This window comes from Ciconia boyciana, chromosome 2, assembly GCF_034638445.1.
Source record: "Ciconia boyciana chromosome 2, ASM3463844v1, whole genome shotgun sequence".
In the NCBI taxonomy this organism is placed as follows: domain Eukaryota; kingdom Metazoa; phylum Chordata; class Aves; order Ciconiiformes; family Ciconiidae; genus Ciconia; species Ciconia boyciana.
Window position 1 is genome coordinate 169,056,793 of NC_132935.1, and position 22,811 is coordinate 169,079,603.

General features: G+C 55.3%; 1 protein-coding gene across 3 annotated transcripts in view; it reads left to right on the top strand.

The window, feature by feature from the left end:
- The window catches only part of AGAP3 (ArfGAP with GTPase domain, ankyrin repeat and PH domain 3), a 156,791-nt gene that overhangs the window by 71,102 nt on the left and 62,878 nt on the right, over positions 1 to 22,811 (top strand). For 2 of the 3 annotated variants that reach the window (XM_072855019.1, XM_072855021.1), the window contains exons 7-9: positions 6,951 to 7,078; positions 16,459 to 16,614; positions 20,660 to 20,752. In XM_072855019.1, coding sequence (XP_072711120.1) covers positions 6,951 to 7,078; positions 16,459 to 16,614; positions 20,660 to 20,752 — 377 coding nt within the window. Of the gene's footprint in view, positions 1 to 6,950; positions 7,079 to 16,458; positions 16,615 to 19,219; positions 19,359 to 20,659; positions 20,753 to 22,811 lie in introns of those variants that run through there. The other variant, XM_072855020.1, reaches the window with a different exon arrangement.

Below are 22,811 nucleotides of genomic sequence, written 5' to 3' on the forward strand. Positions count from 1 at the left end.
CCTCCTTCCCCTACATAAGTCTGTGACCCTCCAGTAATCTCCTGTTGTGGGGCTGAGGATCATAGTCACCATGCTGCTTTTCTTATGCAGAAGCATGTAGAGATGTTCCCCTCTCCTGCTGCTGGTCCACCTCTGAGACGGTCTGAGAAGTCAGCCCAGAGAGCATCCTCTCAAACTGTCCCACCTGGCCCCTGGCAGGGAACCCCTCGGCATCCAGCAGCCTCTGCATTGCTGGGGAAACTGAGGCAACCCTGTCGGGCAGGTTGCTTGTAAGTGTCCCCTTCTTCCTCCTCCTCATGAGTAATGGAGGAATGGTGGGAAGGAACGGCTGGGAATAGTTGAGGATAGTCAACACTGCAGCAGACCTGGAAGGGGAGGATCTGCTAAACCCACTCAGCGGTTTGCAGGGCAAGTCTGAAGAGAGCAACAGCAGGTGGGCTGTGCGTGCAGCTGATCCTGGCTTCCGGAAAGCATTTGGCACTGTGTGTCACCAAATTTGTTCAGCTTACTCCTTCAAAGTGGTTCGGTGGTGTCCCTTCTCTGAAGGACAGTACAGTGAGGAATAGCAGCCAGTGGGTTTGGGAAGGGGCTGGGGAAGGCACTGCAGGAGTAGGTGCTGCTGTTTGTTAGGCTGCTTCTCATCCTTTTTTATCTCAAGATGGAATGAATTGTGCTCTGGGTTTATTTTTTCTCTTTCTTGACCCTGGGAGCATAGACAACACAACTTTAAGCAGTGCGATGCACGAGATGAAAGCTGTCATGTGAGACCGGGACTCAGCTTCTAGCGCCAGCGCTGCTTAGCAAGCTTGGTGGTAGACCTTGAGCTGCTGCTTGAAGGCTCAGGAGTGAGTGCCTGCAAAGTGCTGTGCTTCATCTTTTGTCTGGGTTTATTCACGGCCTGTACATGTGGTCAGGATGGAGGCAAGGGAGAAGGTTTGTCCACGTGAGGAGCAGTGAGGCTGAGGAAATCCAGAAGACCCCCAGGACTGTGGTAATCGGAGACTGTTCATACAAAACTGATGTCAGTGTGGGCAAATGCTGATGCTGTATGGAACAAGGAGCAAGGGCTGCCCTGCCGGGAGGGCTGATGCTGTCCCTGGGCGAGTAAGCAGGGGAGCACCGAGTGGAAGCCCAGACAGGTTCTTGCCTTTGTACAGGGCAGCAGGAGGACCGTTGCTGGAGTGTTGTCAAACTCGGGTGTCAGCGCTTTGAAAGGACACAGAGAAACTGAGAAGATTTAAAAAAAAAAAAGCTACAAAAATTAATCAAAGGCTGGAAAAAATACCTGATAGCGAGACACTAGAAGATATTATCTATTGAATAAATCAAAAAGAAGACTGAGAGGTGACTTGATTACAATATAAGAGTATCTACATACCTGTCTACACGGGGAGAAAATCACAGATACTAAGACTCTGCATGCTAGCAGAGGGTTAATGCTAGAAGCCAAAGCCAGTCAAATTCAAATTTTAAAGAATCCTTACTTTTTTGTTAATAGCCCTCTTTTCATTACCTGTTGGAAAAAATGCATAGGGAAGTGCTGTGTTCTGCATCTCTTGTACTTTCTCCAAATCCAGACTAAGTCCCTTTGTGGAAGAGACTCGCTGCATACCCAGATGACTGGTGCAGCGTAGGCTGGGTGAAGTTTAATGGCTGGCAGTGTGCAAAGGTCAGCCTCGAAAACGGAGAGATCCTTCTGGCCTTTGAGTCTGTGTATGCAGGAGCTGCCTGCGTTGCTGCGGTTCCCTGTGCCGTGCCGTTTCCTGCAGTAGGCTGCCTCTGTGTGCCACGTGGTGCCGCATGCCTGCCGGTGCATTTTTGCCAGTATCGATGCCCTTGCCGAGTGTGCTACTCAGAGCTCTGGAGAAAGCAGTGGGATAACTGGGAGTTTCAAATGGAGCAGAGGGACCCACCATCTCATAGGAGATCTGGAGTAAATCTCAGGTACTCAGTACTCCCACCTGCCTGCTCGACAGCAGGACCACAGACGCTCCTGAGCACAGCGGTGGGGAGGGAAAGAACGGGGCAGGAGGCGCTGGCGAGGAGCTAAGGAGAGCTGAGCCCAACACGTCGGTCCCAGGTGTCATTGGCATCTGAGAACTACTCAGGAACTTCCAGGATACAGTTTCAGATGAAGCTGAGTTGACGGGATGAGGCGTTTTCAGAGTGGGTAAGCGGCTTTTCCTAACGAGCGCTGGTGGGTCCTGATGCATCTGGCTGGGGACCTGGCGGAGTGCTGGCAGTCGTGAATTGTGTGAGGAGCTTGCCCTGCGTGGTGATACCAGCCAGACCTCATCTTTATGGTTTCTCCAACACAAGTTGCTCAGCCCAGATTGTGGTAGACCTGCGCCATGCAGGCAGGGGAAGATGTCGATTTTCCACAGCAGAAACAGGAAGACTTCTCTAAGCGGTGGTCTTTACTTTCACTGCGAAGGTTTGCTTGCTTGTGCATGCTGTGCAGAGTGTATGCTGCACCTCTGTTCCCAGACAGCCCTTCCATGCCACTGTCCTGTCTAACAGCAAGCAATCACTGACGGGTTTGGACAGCGAGTTAATGTTGTGCTGGTCTAGCATGACAGCTTGACAGAGTGACCATCCTACCTCTCGGTATTCAGTTGAAGGCTGAGGCTAGCACTCTTCCTTCCCAGGCTGCTGGCTCTGCAAATGCCCCAGGGTCTGCACGTGGTGCTGCTGAGCATGGGGGAAGCTCCAAGAAGGAGAACCTCGGATCTCCACATTCACCGACTGTTCAGAGGTTCTCCAAGAATTGGGTGGCTCCAGCTGTTGTGGTGCCCTCCCTCCTGCTCAGGCAGGTGCAGCAGAGACCCTTCCTCCATGCCTAGAGCAGTTCCTGGGTATTTGGTCTGAAGCTAAGTTTGTGGTTGTGTTGTGCGGGAACCTAGACCACGTACTTTACAGTGTGTGCCACTGTAATTGTGTTGAATCTTTTGGAGCGGTGAAGGCTTTGTCCAGGCAGTCAGGCTTCTGGAGGTCACTGTGAAAAGGATGCATGGCATGCAGAAAAGGGGTGACTTTCTCCTTGCTGGTTTCTCATGTGTGATCTGGCAAAAGTCCCCCTGGAAACTGTTTGCTGTGCGGGAACTGCACTTCTCTCATCACTTCCAAGTGGCTTCCAGCACCAGATGTCACAGTTGCTGCTTCTGTGAAAAGATGGGACAGTCTGCCTGTGGCTTCAGATATCGCGAGGAGATGACCCTGGCACAAGCAGGAAGAGTGACTCAGGCTGGGCTGTGTGCTGCAGTGCCCAGTGCCCAGCAGACACCAGCTGCAGTTTCAGAACTTCGCCAAGGGTGAGCCTGCCTGAGGGGTGGGTCGGTGTGGCCCCCTCACAGCAGAGCTCCTGGTGAGGTGGGAGGCTGGTGCTGACCGTGCCTTCTGACTTCTTGCCTCTGGAGAGGTACAGTTAAAGAGCTTTCTTCTCAAAATTGCCTGCACAGAGCTCCTGTATGCAGAAATCTCCTAGAGTTTAGAGGATGCCAGGACAATAGCAAGAAGCCATGGGTATGGGGGTGCCTCAGCTCTTGGGCTTCATTTTCAGAACATTTCTGTAACAAGCAAAGGTTAGAGAGCAAATTGTTGAGAGCCCCTTGGCAGTGATTATCTCAGCGTTGTTCCTGAAGAGGAAGAGTGACCCAGGCCCAATCCTGGAAGGGCACAGGAGGGACAGCAGTGTGCTGCCCAGTGCTGTGGGTTGCTTCTCTAGCTTCACCTCCGCGCGCCTCTCCTCCCACTGGCCCTGAGCATCAGAGAGAACAGGACGCCGTGCAAGGCAACCTTCTCTGTGGCCCACCAGAACCTGCTGCTGACATGCTGGCGGCATTGCTGCTCCTCTCCATCATTCCTTCTCAGCCGCAGGGCTGCAGACTTGGGCTTCAGCTTGAAAGCCCAAGGGTGGTTCTGGCTCTCCTGCCTAGGGGCTTGTTTGGGTTTCTGCATCCTGAGTGGGACAGCTGGGCAGCGGGTGTCCCTCCTTCTGCTCGGGTGTGAGCTGGTCTGTTCCTGGCCGTCGGGGTGATTTACAGCATCACCATGTCTTCCAGGGCAGTGAGTGATGCTTCTGAGGAATGCTTTGGCAGGAGAATTCCAACGGAGAGGCCGAGAGTTTGTGCACAGAGCGGTGTGCAAGGCCCTGCAACTCCATAAGGTGCCACCCCACGCCGAGGTGTTTTCCTTAGGGTCCTTGGCGCGTCACCAAGGACCTTCACATGCACCTCCTCTCTGTCCAGGTACTCCTTCCAGAGCTGACCATTCCTGTCGGTGTCTGTAGAGGGATTTCTCCAGAACGTCTAGGACAGAATGCTGGGGTATGCTTTAAAACACCGTGTGATGCTCAAGTGCTAATACGCACAGGAGCACCGTATGTGACATTTGGCAAACAAATGCCAAGCAATGTATCTGGACAGAGGTTCCGTGGCCAGGGCAGGGCTCACTGGTTATGCATCACAGAGCTGCCTGTAGCCACCAAAGAAATTGTGATAAGCAAATGATCCCAGATGCTGGCTTAGAGAATGACAGAAATTATCCTTGAAAAAGCCTGGCTGATGTTCAAGAAGTGGAGGAATCTCTGCCTGGCAAGCAGAAACGCGAAGGCCGCTTCAAGATGCCTCAGTTAAGGGTTGGTGAGATTTTATCACCACCAGTGTGGTCTTGCTGGCCTGATGATTAATTCCTTTGTTACCACTAATGTGTGAGTGACAAGGCAGAGCCTTTGCCAGGCTTTTTGCCCAGGACAGCAATTGCTGACGAGTTTTTCTGAATCTTTTCTGGCCTCCTCTTTTTTTCCCACTGGTGGTCTTCTCAACCTCCCTGTTTCAAGAGGCCATTCTCACCTTGTCTCTTCCTCTAAAATTGGACCTGCTCGTATTCTGGGTGTTGAGAAACCTCCTGCCTTGAATCTGCTTTCTCCAGTGAAGCTCTGGGAAGCTGTCCTGAATGGCATAAAGTCCTCTGCCCTGGAAGGTGAAAAAGCTTTCCCTGTGGCCATGCAGGACTTCCCTTCTCCTGCCATGTCCGATCTGGTTTGGACTCCGCTCTGCGTAAGGTTTCTGGAACTGTCTGACTTCTGCTGTGGGTGCTCAGATGTCGTTGTTGTGCAAAGTGGCTTTCTGCCTGTTGTGGCATCCCTGAAAACGCTTCCCTTAGGAATTTTGCGTCCATGCGTCCTGTCATGGGAATTTTGCTTTGTGCTGATGCACTCGCCCTCTGAGTCTGTGGGGATGTGGCTGGTCCCGTTGGGGAAGGCCGTCAGCTGCTGTACACGGGCGCTGCTCTCCTGAAGTCAGCGCTTCCACGGAACTGGAACCGGGGAAGCTGTCTGGTCTGGGGTCTGGCCGGGTAGTTTTCATTATCACTTTAGCAGCACAAAGAATGAGCCCTGCAGGCTTGCGTGGTAGAACAGGTCTTACCTGCCCTATTCTCTGCTGAGAATTTCCGAATTCTTCCTTCCCTAACCGCTCCTCTGAGGTGGGTGTTTGAATTTCCCATGTCTCAGACCTGCCCAATTTCCACGTCTCCTCCCAGGCTGTCTTCTCCATGGAGACAGCCAAACACCATGCGGTGTGTCAGCCGGGCTGTGTTTTGACCTGCCTAGGTTAAAGCCGTTGTGTACCAGACCCTGTGGGGTCCTGAGGGTTCAGCAGAGGACGTGTCCCATCCCTGTAGCATTGCCAGTCCCCTGGACTGCCTTTCCCAGGCAGCCAACACACAATGTGCCTGGCCAGTGTTTGAAGGAGAGGTGGTTTATGCAGTGAACAGTGGATGAAGCTGGCCAGAGGAGAGGATGGAGGGGAGGAGAGCAGGAAAAACAGCAGGCTAGTATGGTCTGTTTGGTGGGTGTAGGAGGGGCTCCTGCTATTTATGGGACTAAAATTTAGCTTGGGACTCTGAACAGGCTCCCAGCTTTATCAGACGAGCAGGTAGCAGCGGTGGCCCAACAGGCCTTTGTCTGTCTCTGTACGGGACATGACACTGCAGCTGTGAGGTGGCAGGATTTTGCAGTTGCTGTCAGCATCTGACTTTTCCAAACGGACTCAGTCACAGCACATTTGTAGTGCGGCATCTTCTATCTTACTGGTAAGAGAATGTGACAGCTCCTTTATTGTGAGGGTGCACAATATGAGGCATGCTGGGTTGGACGTGTGATGATCCCAATGCCTTCAGTCATGTTCATCTGAAAGGTTCCTCCTTCTGTGATGGTGGGAGTACCCCGCCAGTGTGCAACAGAAAACGAGGAATGGCGATGTGTTCTGAATTCCCCAAGAGCCCAGCTTGTTTGCTGTCATGCTCTTTGGTCGACATGTTTATTTGCAGAAAAGGCAGGAGATTGGGAAGGTTGAAATGCAATTTTGGACTGTTGGCACCAGGCAGTGAGGTCACAGGAACCGGGAAAGTTGTTCCTCATGTTAGTTTTTTGAACACCTGGAGACCATGAGGGTCACAAGGGCCCAGGTTGATGGAGGTGGTGTTTCCCAGGCTATTCAGTTTGGTAACTGTCTCCTGTAGCTGCTGTGAGGGGGTGACCAAGACGTGACTCTGCCTGCCCACGGATTCTTCTGCAGCAGCCCAGGGCTCTGAGTGGCTCCTTGGTGTCCACGTCAAGTCACTGTTCTATGTGAGACCCAAGAGAGCGGGTGGCCTTCGGGGACTCAACATGACCAGCATGGGAAGCGTGCCCTGCTGCCTGCTGGAACAGCTACGGGCAAACGCTGTCCCTTGCAGCTGGGTTGTGTGGCAGCGGCAGGCAATGGGGATTGCGAGGTTGGGTGTTCTGCGGAAATCCTCCCTATTAATACAGGGTGGTGCAGTTTGAGCCCCAGATGTTGGCATCAGTCAGATGAAGGGTTTGGGTCTCACTGAAGCCCTCCAGAAATCCGTGGGTGGAGAAAGTTGCTTTCTGGACTCTGACCCTGTCCCTTTCTCCCTTCTTCTAGTGGCTCAGAAGGTGGTGGCTCTACGGAAGAAACAGCAGCTTTCCATCGGTCCCTGCAAGTCCCTGCCCAATTCACCCAGCCATTCGTCTGTCTCTGCGGCCTCCATTCCTTCTGTTCACATCAACCAGGTGGGAAACGGGAACAGGGAAAGCCAGGGACCCCACATGCTTCTCCACATCCCCTCAGGTCACTCGCTACACAGTGCATTTAGCCTAGCTTTGGAGTAGCTTTTGCCCTGGAGTAGCTTTTGGAAAGAGCAGAGTGGTTGTCACCCTGGAGCTTCTGTCCGTAGCCCACAACAGCTTGATGCTTGCCCTGAGGTCAAGCTTTGTGTCTAAACCGTTGGGTCTGGCTCATGGTCTCCAAAGATTGTGGTGTGCTTCTACAGACTCTGGCGGCGGAGCCGTGGGCAGTCTGCAGGGAAGCTCCTGGGTAGAGCAGAAGGAGGTCTGTGAAAGGGGCCTCAGTCTGGCTGCCCTGGCCGGGCAGGCAAGCCTGGGTGGACGCAGCTGCCCACGGTCCTGCTCCCCCTGGAAGTGGGAAGCTGATGGTCTTCCATGCATATACAGGTGGGCTTCTTCGGGGATGTATTTGTGGAAGGTCGAATTCAGTGGTGAAATGAAGGAGTAGCACAGAGGAGGAGGAGGTTCTCCTCCCCTCTGCCAGAGGAAGGGCTCTGTGCTGTTCTTCTGGCACAACATTAGCTTGGCAGGGACTGCCGAGGTCTCCGTGCCGGGAGGATGATGAAGCCGGCGGTGCTTGTTCTGTGACTCTGGAGAAGCAGAACTGACGCAGGAGGCACAGGTCAGAAACCAAAGCAGGCTGCCACGGTGAGCGGCTGGTGAAGGGGAGACCCTTTGGGCAGCCGCCTAATTGCATTAGGGCTTTGCTGCAGTTTCCAGCACCCCACAAATGCTGAGCTGGCTCTCTGACGAGGCAGGTGAGATACTGGGATACTCTGCTGCTCCTCAGGGGCAGTCAAGCCAGCAGATTCCAGCTCTGAAGCACCTGGCATATGAAATTACAGGATCTGTAGCAAGGACTTCAGGAAATCTGTCTGTCTGGTGCGGTGCTGTCAGACTGAGGAACAAGTGTAGCAGCTGGGTTCATGAAAGAGGGGAGACGGCGTAGCTGGAGCAGCTGTGAGCCCCTCAGCTGCCTCAGCAGTGAGCAGTGCGTGAAACAGTTTTTGAGGAAAAGGGTAGCTAAGGAGTCAGAGGAGCATGTAAAACTGAAGAAAATGTAAAGCAAGTTTAGCAAAACAAATTCTGCCAGACTGATGCTTTTTTTTATAAGGGGATTGGCTTTGAACCTGAGCGTGTATCTGAGCCTCGCGGCCCGGGGAAGGCTTCTGGTACACCACCACAGGGGGGACTGTTCCTGGACAAACTTGAGGACTGTCTGCAGCCACTGGTTGGACTCTTACATGATTTTTAAATACCCACGTGAAGTTTATACCTGACTGTATAGGCTTCTAAAGCTGGGCTACGAGTAGGTGTGTCCAGATTTTTGCAGAGACCTGTGTCAGCTGCCTGGTGCTCCAGGTCACCCGGACACCAGCAAGTTCAGATGAAGTCTCTGTGTGCAAGTGAAGAGGCTAAGCCCTGCTGACAGGTAGAGCTCCCTGATGAAGCTGCGTAGCTTTCTGATCAGAGCTTGTTTGTGTCCAGCGAGCTTGGGATGCAAGCAGAGCTGCTTGCAAAACGGACACAGCCATACCATGCCCTGCAGTATGTCTGGATATGGGTGCTTTTTGAGAAGTTTAAGAGGAGGCATCCAAGGTGGAGAGCAAAGTCCAGGGAAAATGCAGATTTGAGTGTATCTGGTAATTTGAGGATGTTGTTAGCAGACAGATTGTAAACAGTCAAAGACCGGTTGGGAAGGAGAGGCAGTCTGTACTGAAAGGGAGAGCGGGGTGGAAGATGGCCAAGGGCAGCGCTTCTCAGGGAGGAGCTGAACACTTGTTTAATATTTTCTTCAGTGTCCAAAGTATGAGAAAAGGGTCCTAACGAATACATACTAATGGCACTCGCTGTGCCAAGCAACGTGTTTGTAGTGAAGATAAAAACGTGTTCCCTGTGGGAGGGGTGTGGGGATACCAGACTCCTCGGTCTGATTCCAGTCACTCATGTAGGTATGCATTGAAACTGGTGTAGGAACAGGAGAAAGTGAGTGGGAGGGAAAAGAGACCCTGACACAAGAGGAAGTTAAGCACTTGGCTTGTTTAGTTTAGGAAAGTGAAGGCTGAAATGGACCAACCCTGACCTCTAAAATACACAGCTGTGAAAGGAAAGAACTTTTTAAGAAAGTTAAATAAAAGTTAAATAAAAGCTGTGAACTTTTTAAGAAAAGAAGGTGCTAGAACAAAAGGGGTGGATTTAAGACTGGCCATGGGGAGGCAACCTTTGGGCATCGGAAGAGGTTTCTAACTGCGTGTCATGAGCTTTGTTAGAGGTTTTTGCTCAGAAACCTCCCTACTTTCCTTTCCTTCTGCAGAGTACTTTTCAGCCCAGTTTGCAGACAACGTCTGCGTAGAGGTGAACGCTGGCTCCTTGGCTCTGAGGCAGGACCTTTACTCTCAGTACCTTGCTGTGCTTCTGGGGCTTTGCTGAAGGGACCGAGGTAGTTCTGGTGGGAAACGAGAGCTGTTAAAGGGAAGTAATGCAGCATGCGGCTAACAGGAAATTGCAGCTAACTGTGAGGCCTTTCGAAACAAGGAATGTTGATTGATTGCCTGGGTTGTAGCAGTGTCAGCAATAATGATAGGCCATGTCCTTCTGGAGCTACCTCCCTCTGTCCTCCTTCCCCCGTACATGCTCTGTGCCTGTCTAACACTGTGTCCCTCCTGCGCTCAGCAAACCTGCACGCCACAGTGAGGATGAAAGTGGATTTCTGTTCCCTGGGTCTTCTGTGGCTCAACCACAAACCCTTTCGGTTCCCAGTGACCTGCTGCAGTAATCTTTGCCGTTGTGTGTACACATCTCTCTTCCATGACAGAAAGCACTTCTCCTAAAATAGAGTATGAAGTAACGGAACTGGTGAATGATCGTAAAATGCTGTGAAGTATTTCCCCGTTCTTACTTGGGCTCAGGAATGAGGTTCTGGAACTGCTTCCCACTGTCCTCAGAGAAAATCCAACTGGCTTTGGGAAACACAGATTCACTGATTCCTGATGTTTCTAACAGGGACCTGAGCAGAGAAGCCCACATACTCTGGTGCATACGGGCTTGCTGCCCGTGCAGGAGGACACACATCCAATAGTGAGCACAGTGACCAGGCAGTTATTGCAGCGGGGATGCAAAAGAGCCCAGAATCGCTGCTCGGGAGTGCACTGTGATGGTGGTGACACACCAAAGGGTATGGTCTCCAGCACGAGCTGGAGCAGCTGTCCCTGCCACAGGAGAGAGCTGGGTGCAGACAGCTCCAGAGTCCTGCTGGGCGCTGCTCTCCAGGTCTGGGCTGCAGAAGTGCCGGAGCCTCTCGTGGGGCTCGGCGATGGTGGCCTCGCTCCTGGGAGGTGTCCTCTGCTCCTGGCACTGAGATACCCTGTGGGGCAGCTCTGGGAGGAGGTGGACAGACTGTACACTGTCAGGAAGGATGAACAAGAGAGTGACAAGGTCTTTGCAAGTGCCTTGTTCTGTGTTTTCCTACCTGAGGGTATAGGGCTCTCGCCAAGGTTTCTTACTTGCCTTTGCAAGTAAGAGAGCAGAAACTGGCACAGGGAAAAGGATCTCAACGAAGGGTTTGGGAACACAGGATTTAACATGGAGATGAGATGGAAAGAAGCCAGACAAAGAATACAGTTAGGAGCTTTTGTTTTCCTTGTACTGCAGCTAGGTATTGGTGTATGTAGGCAAGAGACACTGGGACAGAAGGATCTCTTCTTCTCAGTGTCACTTGTGGGAACAGCGAGACTGGCATTTGCATCTTGAGCGCTTGGCCAGGAGGAGCCCCTAGGAGCCCGTACACTGCTCTGTCCTTGCAGGGCCTGGTTTTGGGTGTTGAGGTGTTGCCTGCAGCTGCTGGCCGTGTGTGGTGGCAGCGTTGCTCTGTCCCTTCCACGCAGTTATGGCATCTCGGGCAGCGTTTCGTTCCCCTTAGCTGGCTGCCTTTCTGAGGACCGTTAGCAACAGCATTCCCTTTCCCCTGGATTGTCCCTCTTCCCTTCTGCCAGTAGCTCTGGTTGAGGTCTGCTCCCCTTCATAGCTTTGTGCCCAGAGAGGTGGTGGTGCTGCCTGAGATGAGAAGGATGTTCTGCTCGGTGCCTGGTCTCCTGGCCCGTGCGGGCAGGGACAGCTCCATCTTCTGGAGCTGTCAGTGAAGAAGGCACTTGTCTTCTGGAAAAGGGAACAAGTGGTCCCCACGAAGGGTTGCTTATGGCAGGCAGGAGCTGGGGTCCAGCCCTGTCTCTCATCCTAGTTCTGGGGACATCTTTTCTGGAAGTAGTTTGATGCTGCTAGTTGAGCCAAACTAACTTTTTTGGAAATGGCCATTGCTTCTCCTGACAATCTGGCCAGTCCATTGCAATTACTGGTAGAGGAGACACCCCAGAGGACCCTGGTGATTTTGTCACCCATCTGTCTGGAGGACTTTCTTATCCTGGTGTGAGGTGGTGGCTGGTTTCCAAACCTTTGTGCTTGTGCCAGGTTCCGAGATTGGCAGGGCTCTGTGACAGCGGTGCTGTGTGAGCTGTTTTGGTGTCCTTGCACGGTGGATGATCCTCTTTATGAAACAGTTCTTGAACCAGCCAAAGGCCCCGGTTTCATTTCTGTCTTTGGGAATTTTGGGGTTTTTTGCTTTTATTCCACAGCAGTGCCTGGTGCCTCAGAGGATGCTGCTCCCATCAAGGCAGAGAGGAAGGGAGCTGTAGTCACAGGTCAGCTGTGATCAGGGTTTTCCACCAGCACTCACGAGTGTGCCCGACATGCTTGTCAGGTCTGTGACCCCGAGTACCGTGTTCAGCATCTCCCTGGTCCTCTGGTGTGGCAGGAGCCAGGGCCAGCCCTGTGAGTCCTGCATTCTCCCTTGGGGACACCAGGTCTGTCCCTTGGGCATTCCCAGCGGCTTGTGGGATGCAGATCTGCACCCGTTTGAACAGACACTTCGGATCCCTCGGGCCCTGCAGCTCCCAAGGAAAGCTCTTGCTTGCCTGCTGGTTCGGGCTCTCCTCTCCTGTGTCCTGCCCGCACCCATCACTGGGCGAGCAGGTTAGATGGGTTTGGGAGCCCTCTTCCTCGGCTTGGCCTTGACTTCCACCCTGCTCCCTTCTGGCAGCTGCCTGTCCCTTGCCTGCAGGGTGTGGGTGGGAGCTTCTTGGGCCAGTGGATGCTTGCAGTACTCGCAGAGTTGTTCCACCTGATTTCCTTACTGTTGCTACCCCTTTCTCCATCTTTCTTCAGGGACTCAGAGAGGCCTTTAGGAGTACCCCAGGCTGTGGGATGAGTCACCGTTGCCTGTTTGCTGTGGGATGGAAGTTTGTCTTTCTGCCAGGGAACTCGTTCCCAGCAGCTGGCAGGAGGTAACAGAGGCACCCCATGCTGAGCTTTGCAGGCTGGTGGAGTGAGCTGCGTAGTCCCCCGGGCCTTGGGAGCCGCTGCCAGGCCCTGCCGCGCTGCCTGGGTGCCCGGCCGTGCCCAGCCCTGCTGAGCTGCCCTCCTGGCACGGGGCAGCCCAGTGTCACGGCTTCACTCTGATGGCCTCGGTCTGCGGTCCTGCACGGGCTCTTCAGTGACACCAGGAAGTGCATTTACCGAGACTTTAGTAAGAGCAGATGAAAGGACTGGAAACTTCAAGCTTACAAGTGAAACAAAACACAAATGGCAGCTCACCTGTGCTCAGTAACAAGCGCTTCCCTGCCTGTCGCAGCACGTTTCAGCAGAGTTCAGTCAGCGCGTGTGTCTCGGCAGCTGAAGCAGCGGGCGTTTGCGTTTCCTCGTGGAAGCCTGTGTCCCGTAGCCCGCTCAGCTCGCGATGCCCTCCGTTTCATGGTCTGTACTCTCCTCTGGCTTCTTCCCTGTTCCTGTGCAGACACTGAGTCGGTGGCTGCTGTTCGTTTGCACTCTTCCGTTTAGAGCCCTTCCCAAATTTTACTCCTTGTTCTGCCTCATGCCTTTTTATGCCGAGAGTTACTACATCTTAACTTGAGCTGAGTTCTTCCCTGCTCGGGCACCCTATGGCACTATCAATATTATTTGAAGTTCATGATATCCGCCCATTACACACTAACAGGAAGGATTTGTCCCACATGTGTTTTACTAAGTTTTCAGCTTCCGCTGTGCTCTTAGATTTCAGTAGCAACCACACATGGTTGTTCAGGTGGATCACCAAAATAGCTGCCAGGAGCAAAAATTAGGTATTTGCCCAGACCTGTCATCTTGTCAGGGTTCTCCCACATCCCTGCGATTTGTTCTGGGTCCCTGGATCCCTACTGAAGTCTTGGAGCAGTCTGCTTCAGCTGAGTGGTGTGGTGGCTCAGGATTGCCTGTGTAGCTGGAGGCTGCGCTGCTGCCTGCCTTTGGGGGAATTTCTCCTCTGCCCCCAAACTCGTGGGATGGTACCAGCCCTCACATGAGCCTTTGTAGCTTGGTGCTAGACACCCTTCAGCCCCAGTACCTTTCCTGAGGTTTGGGTGTCTGTGGGACATCAGCAGGCTCAAATGCTTGTGTCCTTTGTCACTCAAGAAAGACAGTAACCTTGACTTGTCTCGAACAGTAGGCAAACTTACAGGCTAAGGAAAATTATTCTGGCCAGGCAAAAATTACAAACGAGGTTACAGGGAGTATGTAAAATATAAACCACAGTTTAGCAAGATTTCTTCCTAGGAGCTTTAGCGTCCATCACCTAACATCCGTAGGGTTTGTCCCAGCTGCTATGGCAGGAGCTCAAACTCTACAGCCTCTTCTGAACTGAATCCTTCCCTCAGTCATAGCTTCATAAATGTGCTGACAAGGTTACTGAAATATCCACAGCTTAGCCAGGAGAGTACCTCAGAGTGGTTTCTGGACTCCTGGCAGCCTTGCCTGGCTCACCCTCCTGGGTAGCAGGTTCTCTGTGTTGCAGCATCGGCCATCTCATTCCTCACACTTTTAATCTTTTTATTTTTTTGACATGGTTCACACATTATGCATCAATTAAATCCTGATTGTGTGGGCATTGTTATGCCTGATCCTAAACTTGAGCTGTCTCAGCAAACTCTCTTCAACTTGGTAGCCCTAGCTTTCTGCATCTGTGTCTTCATCACAGCATATGCAGAGCACTTCTTTATGCAGTGTCGAATCCATGGTTTGCAGGAGCTGTCTCTGTTAATGGTTCAGAAGGCACTGGCAGGGTGGCATGTTGCTTTGCTTCTCCATGTTCCTGGTGGTCCCCCCTCCCCTGAGACATGACAGCAGAACTCCCTTGTTCAGCCCAGGGTTTGTCAGCTGGACAGCCTCTGGAAAAGCTCCCTGGCGACGTTCGCTTCTCCGGACGGAGTGCCTGGCCTCTTTTACACGCAAAGAAGTACAAGCAGACCAGGTTCCTGCTCGTTCTGCGTTTCAGGGTGCCAGAAGCTTTCCTGTCTCTGGACAGGCTTGGGACAGTCCAAGTCCCGTACTTGCAGGGAGGCCACCTGCTCACAGCAAGGCTTTCCTGAGAGCCCCGGAGCAGCCACGTGGCCCCCAGCTCCTCGGTTTGGTGATGGCCTTCAAGGACATTTTGTCAGGGCAGTGTGCCTCCCCACAGGCTTCACCTCCCTGTTGTGGAAGGTGTTTTGCTCTGACTTGGCAGCAGACACCATGCTGCAGGCAGGCTGTTGTGGAGCTGCTCCGGAGCCTGGGGTGGCCCTGGCAAGTAGGGGCACTGTCACTGCCTAGAAGCAACTGTCAGCTCCCTGAATGCGGCTGTGAAGGAGGTCCCTCCGGAGCAGGATTTCCCTGCAGCACACCTAGCTGCCCTCAGTCAGAAGTCCCTTGCTCTGCCTCAGAGAGGAAGAAGTTGGGCTGATTCTTGGATGGCTCTTTCCTCTCTTAAAAGAAGTTCTCTTTTGCGTGTCTTCTCCCTTCTCTCTCATCAGAGGTGAGACAGTCCATAGCTTGAGTGAAAGTTGCACCCTTTCTAGGAGACTGGGGTATGGGTCGCAGTTGCTGCTCTGCCTGCACAGCCTCTTTTCATGCTTCTAACATTTCTTAACTGCTTGTCTCAGAATAAGGCTCAGATCCCGCCAGGCACGGCCTGTGCACACGGGTGTTTTCTCACTGAGCACCTCTGGCAGATCCTCATCCCGCACGTGCTTGCACGTTCTGCTCTAAGCGGTCGGTGGGAGTGGAGGAAGTCCCAGGGCCGTTGGATGCCGCTGGTCTGTGAGCACCCCCTGCAAGGGGTGCCGGAGCTCTCCTAGCCTTCTAGGGGAAGCTGCTTCAATGTATTTTTGAAATGCTGTTCAAGGATCAGCAGAACTGCCAGAGAGAGCTCAGGCTGCCACATGCCTTGTCGTAGTAAGACGTCCTGGGCTGCAGATCTGAAGTCCTTTTGTGCAGGTGTTGCTCCTTGGGACCTCTTGTAAGCTCATTTCCACGTTGTTGCCCGCAGAGCTTGCATGAGCAGAATGGGAGTAAGCAGCCACTTGTCTGAAAGAAAAGCGTCACTGAGGTGGTTGCACAAACTGCACAGTTAGATCTTCCCCTCTTCCTGAAGTTGAGCGAGCTGTTAGTGAAGATGCAGCACGTTGTCCCACATGTTCCCAGACACGGACCACTGCAGCCAAGGCCACGGTGGCCCACAGGCACAAGAGGTGTGTGCCACCCTTGGGGTCTGCTTGGGTAAACCTCAAACTAGTGGCAGAGATGCATTTTACGTAGAGCATGAGCTTGGCTTGTGGCACCTCGTGCTTCAGGACAGTGGAAGGGTGGGGGCTTGAGTCATAGGGACACACATCCCCGTCGGTATCGTAGCTGTCGTCCTGAGACAGGGAAGGGACCAAGTGGGACTTGGAGCCAGGCAGGCTCTGGGCTGTTTCACAGCTTCATGTCCGATGGCCTCTGTGGAGAGGAGGGTTCTCACCAGCAGACTGTCTGAGGGATAGCTGCACCAGTCCTGTGTTTTGGAGAGGGAGCATGCTGAAGTATCCCCAGCCATGCCCCTCTGAGAAGAGACCGAGCTGCTGCTATTCAGGGCTGCGTGGTTCATTGCTGCCTCCGAGCCTTCGCCCCGGACCTTTGTCTGGAAGGGCTTCCCTGGGCCGACAGCCAGCAGTCAGGTGTCTCCGTCCATTTGCTGCTCTTCACTGTTAATTTGAGAATTTTAACATTTTACCAGTGGAAAAACTAAAGCGGAAAGAAGGGAAACGGCTTTCCCAAGATCCCCCGTTGGGCAGGAGCAGTGCATGGCATAGGATGTCTCCCCTGTCCCAGTCCCGTGCTGCACTTCCTTACCCCCGGTGCGCGAGGCTGCGTGGGTGGAAGGTTTCCGCAGCCGTGCCCCCGGGCAGCTGCCTGTCTCTGTCTGACTGTCCCATCTCGTTCTGCCCTAGGCCACCAATGGTGGAGGAGCCTTCAGTGACTACTCCTCCTCTGTGCCCTCCACACCTAGCATCAGCCAGCGGGAGCTGCGGATTGAGACCATTGCTGCCTCCAACACACCCACCCCCATCCGCAAGCAGTCGAAGCGGCGCTCCAACATATTCACGGTAAGTGACACTGGGGTCAGAGGAGCTTTGGGATGAGTTTTCTGAGGGTCAGGCAAGGAGAGGGGAAGGCAGCGGATCCGCAGCAGTCTCACCCCACAGGCTTTTGTGCACTAGTCTCTAGGTGAACCTCGCTGTGCTGGCCAGGGAGGGACGGGTGGCAGGGGACGCAGAGCGGGTGTGGGGGGGTCTCCCCGCAGGAGTGTGCGTGTGCAGCAGGGAGGGAGGGAGCCTTCTGCGTGTGTAGGGACCGTGGTGCTGAGCGCTGCTTCTGGTGGGTGTGTGTGTGCATGGGGGAGTGCCTGAGAGCAAGCCATTCCTTGCACACGTAGGAGTGTGCACGGGGTACGCTTGCGTGTGTGTGTGTAGTGTGCGTGCATGTGTGTGAGCAGAGCTCCCTGATCTTTACTGGGGAGGGCTGCACTTTGTGCGTGCACAGCACCAGTGACCTCTGCTGTTCCTCTCCTTGGGGCCCTGTCCCCCGAGCGTGGCATGAAGCCCCTGGTGACTGGGCCTCCTGTTGGGTGCCAGCTGTGCTGTGCCAGGCGGTGCTGAGCAGAGCCCAGTGCGTGGCACTGGGCCCCACTCGCTCCAGTACCCAAACCCCGCGTCTGTGTGACTTGAGCAGTGCACCTGGGAACTGCTGTGGGGCCTGGAGGCAGGGGAGGCATTAGGGAGCCAGCAAAGCCGTGGGCCCCAGGTGGTGCAGGGTGCGTTTGCAGCTATTATCTCTGCTGGTGGAATTGCAGCCTGCCTCTCAGTACGCTCTCACACCATGCACACGCCCGTCCACGCAGCGTGCACACAGTCCTGCCCACACACTTACCCTCGCTGTTAGTGCAGCCCACGAGTTTCCCCTTGCTGTTAGCGCACACATACTCCTAGTCCCCATGTCTAGCATAGATAGCCTCTGTTCCCCGTGTAAATGTGCTCCTCTCCCCCTGGTGCCCCTGTAAATGTGCTGGGCTCAGGCCTCTCTCCTCCTCCCCATCTAAATGTGCTTTCCAGCCACCATTGCTCAGTACACCTGTGTCTGCTGTCTGTGGAACTGGCCACCACAAAGTCCTTGTACGTGTTGCACCATGTTACCCTGTGTGAAGAGCCGCCATTGCTCTGAACCCAGACCACATAGATTCACAGCGTCCCACACCCCGTCCCTCTCACTGCGCTATTGGCATCCCAGATTCCCCTGGCTCCTCATGCTGGGAGTGTACGCATCTCCCCCAGCTTCTGACATCCTGGAAGCATCTGCTTTGGTGTCCTGAATGCTCCGTGCGCTCCCCACCGTTTGCATCTCATACGCCTCCCAGTTCTCTGTATGCTCATGTTCTCAGCCCCTCCCCAGCGCACGTGCTCGCCCCCGCTCCCTGTGCTGCCTGGCAGGTAGGCTGTCCCCCGCCAGCCTTCTCCCAGCACACACCGCCCTTTGCAGTGGATCCACTGCTCCTGACGCATGGTTGTTTCCTTACTAGCCCTCCCCTCCTCTGTGTGCTCACGCCTCCCTGAAGATGCCCTGTAGGTCTTCTGTTGTCCATGGTCATGCTTACTGTTGCACTTCAGTGCTGATGGATGCTTCTCCTCCCTCCCCGCCGTTTCTCTTGCTCATGCTTGCTGCTGTGCACCAGTGCACGCGGGCGCTCATGCACTGCCACCCATCCTTCTGCTCACGTGCGTGCCGACGGGTTCTGGACTCGCCGTCAGCTCATGTTCACGCTCTCTCGCTCCTCCTGGAGCCCCATGCTCAGCTCACTTTGTGTGGGCACACGCTCATGGGGGGAGGAGGAGGGCGGCTTGCTGTGGGGCTTACGCTTATTTGCTGTGGACGTCATCATCCGTCTAGGGCTCTCACTTGCTCGCTCATTCTGGGCTCAAGCTTGCTTACTCTCGCTGTGGGGCTCACCTGTGCTCATCCAGGCTCGTGCTCACTCGCCGTGGTGCTGGGGCTCACGCTCACTTGCTTGCTCTTGTGCTGGTGCACATACGTGGCTCACATTGAAGTCTTCACCCCATTTGGTTGTGGCAGCAGCAGCAGCTCCCGACACCTCCTCCTGCAGTGGAACAGGGCCAGGAAGAGTAGGGAAGGGAAGGCTGTTTTTCTGCCGCGAGCTTTTCCCAGGCGGGCAGCGTAGGTGTAGCCAGCAGCCCCTGTCCTCGTGGGGTCCCCCAGGTGGGCACGGGCCTCTCCAAGGTCCGGCGCTGGGCAGGGCTGTGCTCCGGTCAGCTCTGGGAGCAGCTGCAGCCCCAGTCCCAAGCTGTGCCTGGCTCCTTCGTGTCCAGCCCTCCTCCTCCTCCTCCTCTCCTCCTCCTCCTCCTCTCCTCCTCCTCCTCTCCTGCTCTCGCTCCCCTCCTGCTCCCCACGCCGGATCGCACCCCGCCGCCGCAGAGGCGGGGGTCTGCGTGCCAGGGACCACCAGGTGGAGACAGACTCTGCCCAAGAGGCGCCCACCCCGTCCCCGCTAGCTGGAGCCCAAACCCCGACTGCTGCTGCCGCCGGCGCCTTGCTCCGTGGCCTGTCTGTCTGCCTGTCCGCTGGCACCCATCGCTGACAGACTCGTGTCCGTGTTCTGAGTATAACTTGCCAAACTCTTTATTCTTTCGATATTTGCAGATATGTGCCACTGTTTCCAACTTTTCATCAACAAAAAGGCCTTTCCAACTCCTTCCAAATTAGAAGATCCAGGTGGTTACACACGGCACCTCTGTACAAATTCTCTCACTTTTCATTGCCTCTCCAGGGCCGGATAAGGGATGGGCACTGGGATTGATCTAAGATTAGAGGCTCGCCCGCCCTCCAGCCAGCATGGGTCCCCCCCTCGGAGACACGCAGGAGCCTTTTAAATCCCCCCAATGTAAAGTCTAGGAAGCGCTGAGACGGCCTGCGCCTGCACTTTAAGCTGGGACATTTCTGGGCCTGCTGGATGCTGTCTAGGCACTTTCCATGCTCGGGGATGCCAGGCGGACGACCCTCATGGGATGGGAAGACCTGCAGACCCACCGGGACCAGGCGACAGCAGCGAGTGGAGCTGGATGGGCCAAAAGACGCTTTGCTGCTGCCTGCAGGAGCTGCTGTTAGCGCCTGCCGCTAGCACTCAGCTCCTTCCTCCCTACTGCACCTCCTGCAGCCTGCATGGACTCCTGCTCCTCCTCCTCTTCCTCCTCGCAGCAGAGCAGCCATCTATGTCTCTTTAGTTTTCTTCTCTTTCAATCTCTTTGTTTTGTTCTGGGCCCAAAAGCAAGTGAATCGGTGTCCCAGGCGCGTGGGGCTCGTGTCCCTTTCTGATCCAAAGCACATGGGGCGCTCCCGGACTGAGGGGTTGTGTAGGACGCTCCAGAGAGACGCTGCCGCTGCCCTTCTGCCATTGTTGTGATTCTGAATGTATTGATTGTGCTCCATGCCGTGTATGACTTGATATTTTCCTCTGTCCTAAGCACTTTGAATGAGTTCTGCTCAACAGACTGTATATTTCATATTGTATTTATTGGAGTTTGCTCTCACCGCAGCCACCCTCGGGGGCTGGCAGGTTTTGCTCTCAACTCTCTAGACGTGTGATAGATATTTATTGTCCATGCTCTTTTGTAAGGGGCTGGTATCTCTGCCCGGTGACCTGTGCTACTTTGTATGGTGCAAGTGTGTTAACAGAATAAATCTGTTGGATTAGTAGAGGTGTGAGTTCCTTCACTGCCTTAGCCTCTCCTGCTTCCATCCATGCTCCACCTGCATCCCATGCCATTTCTGTCTGTCGCCATGTCCTGTGTGCCCCCGCGGGAGGGGGGTCAGAGGTAGCCCCGTTCTGCTAGGAGGACAGCTCTGCTTGCAGTTGTGGGGGGAGAGGACAGCTTGCCAGGGGACAGGCGGTGGGGAGGCTGGGTCTGGAGTGTCCCTAGAGGGGACGGGCGAGATGCTGGCTGCTCCATGCGCTGGGAGACCTGGCCTGGGGGAGAGTGGTCTGGTCTGGTCCGGTCCGGCAGCCCACTGGGGATGGTGGGGCCGTGCGTTTCTGTCTCCTGTGCCGCTGTCTCTAACGGACCTGTGTCTCTTCTCTTCCAGTCTCGGAAGGGCGCGGACCCGGAGCGGGAGAAGAAGGTGCCGGAGTGTAAAGCGGACAGTATCGGCAGCGGGCGGGCCATTCCTATGAAGCAGGTTCGATCCTCCTCCCTCCACCCCCATGCGAGAGCAGGCTCCCTGGGGCGGTGCCACGAGGCTTTTCGGCGTGGACCGGGGTGCCCTCGCTCGTGGACCGGGGTGCCCTCGCTCGGCGCGAGGCAGGGGAGAGCGCGGAGGAGCGGGGCGCCCCTCGGCCTGGCCCACCCGGCGCCGCGGGGGGCTGTGCGCCTGCCTGGGCCCGAGGGGCGCGGTGCCGGGGGTGCCGGTGGGCCCCGCGCCCTGGGCGGGTGCTGGGCGCGGAGCGGGGGCTGCTCCGGCCGGCTGGCGGAGCGGTTCCAGCAGAGGGCATCCGTGCCCCGCGCCCGCTCCCCGGACCCCAGCTGCAGCCCCCGCTGCAGCGCTCCGCTCCGCTCCTCTCCTCTCCTGCACCGCTCCGCTCCTGCTCCTGCTCCGCGCCGGCCCAGCTGCCCTCCGGCAGGACAGGGAGACTCTCCTCATCGTGGGCAACGGCAAAAAGCAGCGAGCGCGGTGCCCGCGCCGTGAGCCGTCGTGAAGCAGAGGGAGGCAGCTGCTTGCCCCCGCGGCAGCGCGTTCAGCTCCTGCTCCTGGCTTCCTGGGAAGCTCCAGCTGCCTGAAACCGACCCTGAGCGTTGCCTGCCCCCGTGTCCATGGGCTGGAAAGCAGCGACGGGTAATGTCTGGGTGCTCCAGCAGCACCCAAGCAAAGCAAGTGGTGTGGATTGGCCAGATGGTGTTTCCACCAGGGTTTCCTTGCACTACCGGCAAGGCTCATCTGTACACTGCTTTGCAGCACCTGGCTGTGCCTCTGCCTTGCACCCTGTGCCCCCTGTTGTGGATCCATTTTTCTTCCCACGGCCCCAGCTGGCCTCTCTCTGCCCCGTCTGCCTACACACTGCCAGAGCGGAGTTGCTGTGCACGTGGGGCCAGTTACCTCTCTGCGTCGCAGGAGCATTGGTCAGTAGGGTGGGAGGGCAGAGTCTGCGTCCTGACCAGGTACTGTCTCCCTGGTACCGTTTCGTGCCGAGTATTCACTGGGGAAAGAGATTCCTGGGAAGGACTCAGTGAGGCCAGGCTGACTGAGGAATGGGGTGGTGGGTTGAAAGAGAGAGACCCTGCTGCTGCTGGGGCTCCCAAAGCTTCCTGCCCTTTTCCAGTCCGTGTGGTAATACTGTGAAAGGTTTGCGAAGGACTGTTGTCAGTGCCACTGGGACAGTGCTGGGAGCAGCGGTACCGATGCAGGGGAGCAGCTCTGGAAGGAGGACTGCAGCAGGGAGGGCAGCGTGCCGAAGGTCGGCTCTGGGGCCAGAGGGGAGCAGTGGCAGGGGAAGCAATGCCGGGCGCCAGGGCAGGGGCTGCGGGGCCTCGCACGTGGGGGCTCTGCTTCCAGAGTGCCAAAGGTTTGCACAGCCCCAGCAGGAAGGGGCATATCAGCTGCATGCCACCTCATGCTCCTTCTCTCTCTGCGGCGCACGTCCTTTTTTTAATCTCTTGGCTGGAGCAGGGATCAAGGCTCCTTTAACTGTTTCTTCCGCCACTTCTGCTGCTGGGGTGCTTGTCCCGCTGTCCACACTGCTCCCCTTATTTCCAGGCAGAGCTGGCTGCCTCTGCACACACGCCAGTAGGGACCGTGTGCTGGAGACGATGGGCATACCTGCTCCAGCACCACGTAGCACTGACCTAGTGGCTGGGAGGTGCACAGTCCAAGCCCTGCCTCCTGCCATGTGTGCTGCCTTTTGGCTGCCAGTCAGCATGGTGGGTAGTTGGTTTGCGGTGGCAGCGCCTGTGCGCTCTGATTTTGAGTCAGCCCAGCGTGTCGGGCAGGGGAAGCAGTGGGCAGTTGTTCTGCGGGGAGGCTGAGCGCAGAGCAACTGGAGCCTTGAGCTAGACCTGACTTGGCTCCCCAAAACTGTGCTGCTGACTGCAGGAGGTCTGGTCGTGGGAGCATTGCATGGCCTTTGGTTTCTGGAGCTTTGGGTTGCTTTCTTCCAGGATTTCCCTTCACTCAGCAGGGCAAGATGCTTTCTTTGCCTGTCTCTGTGTCTCTTGTGTGTTGCTAACTGGGCCTGGCCTTGTCC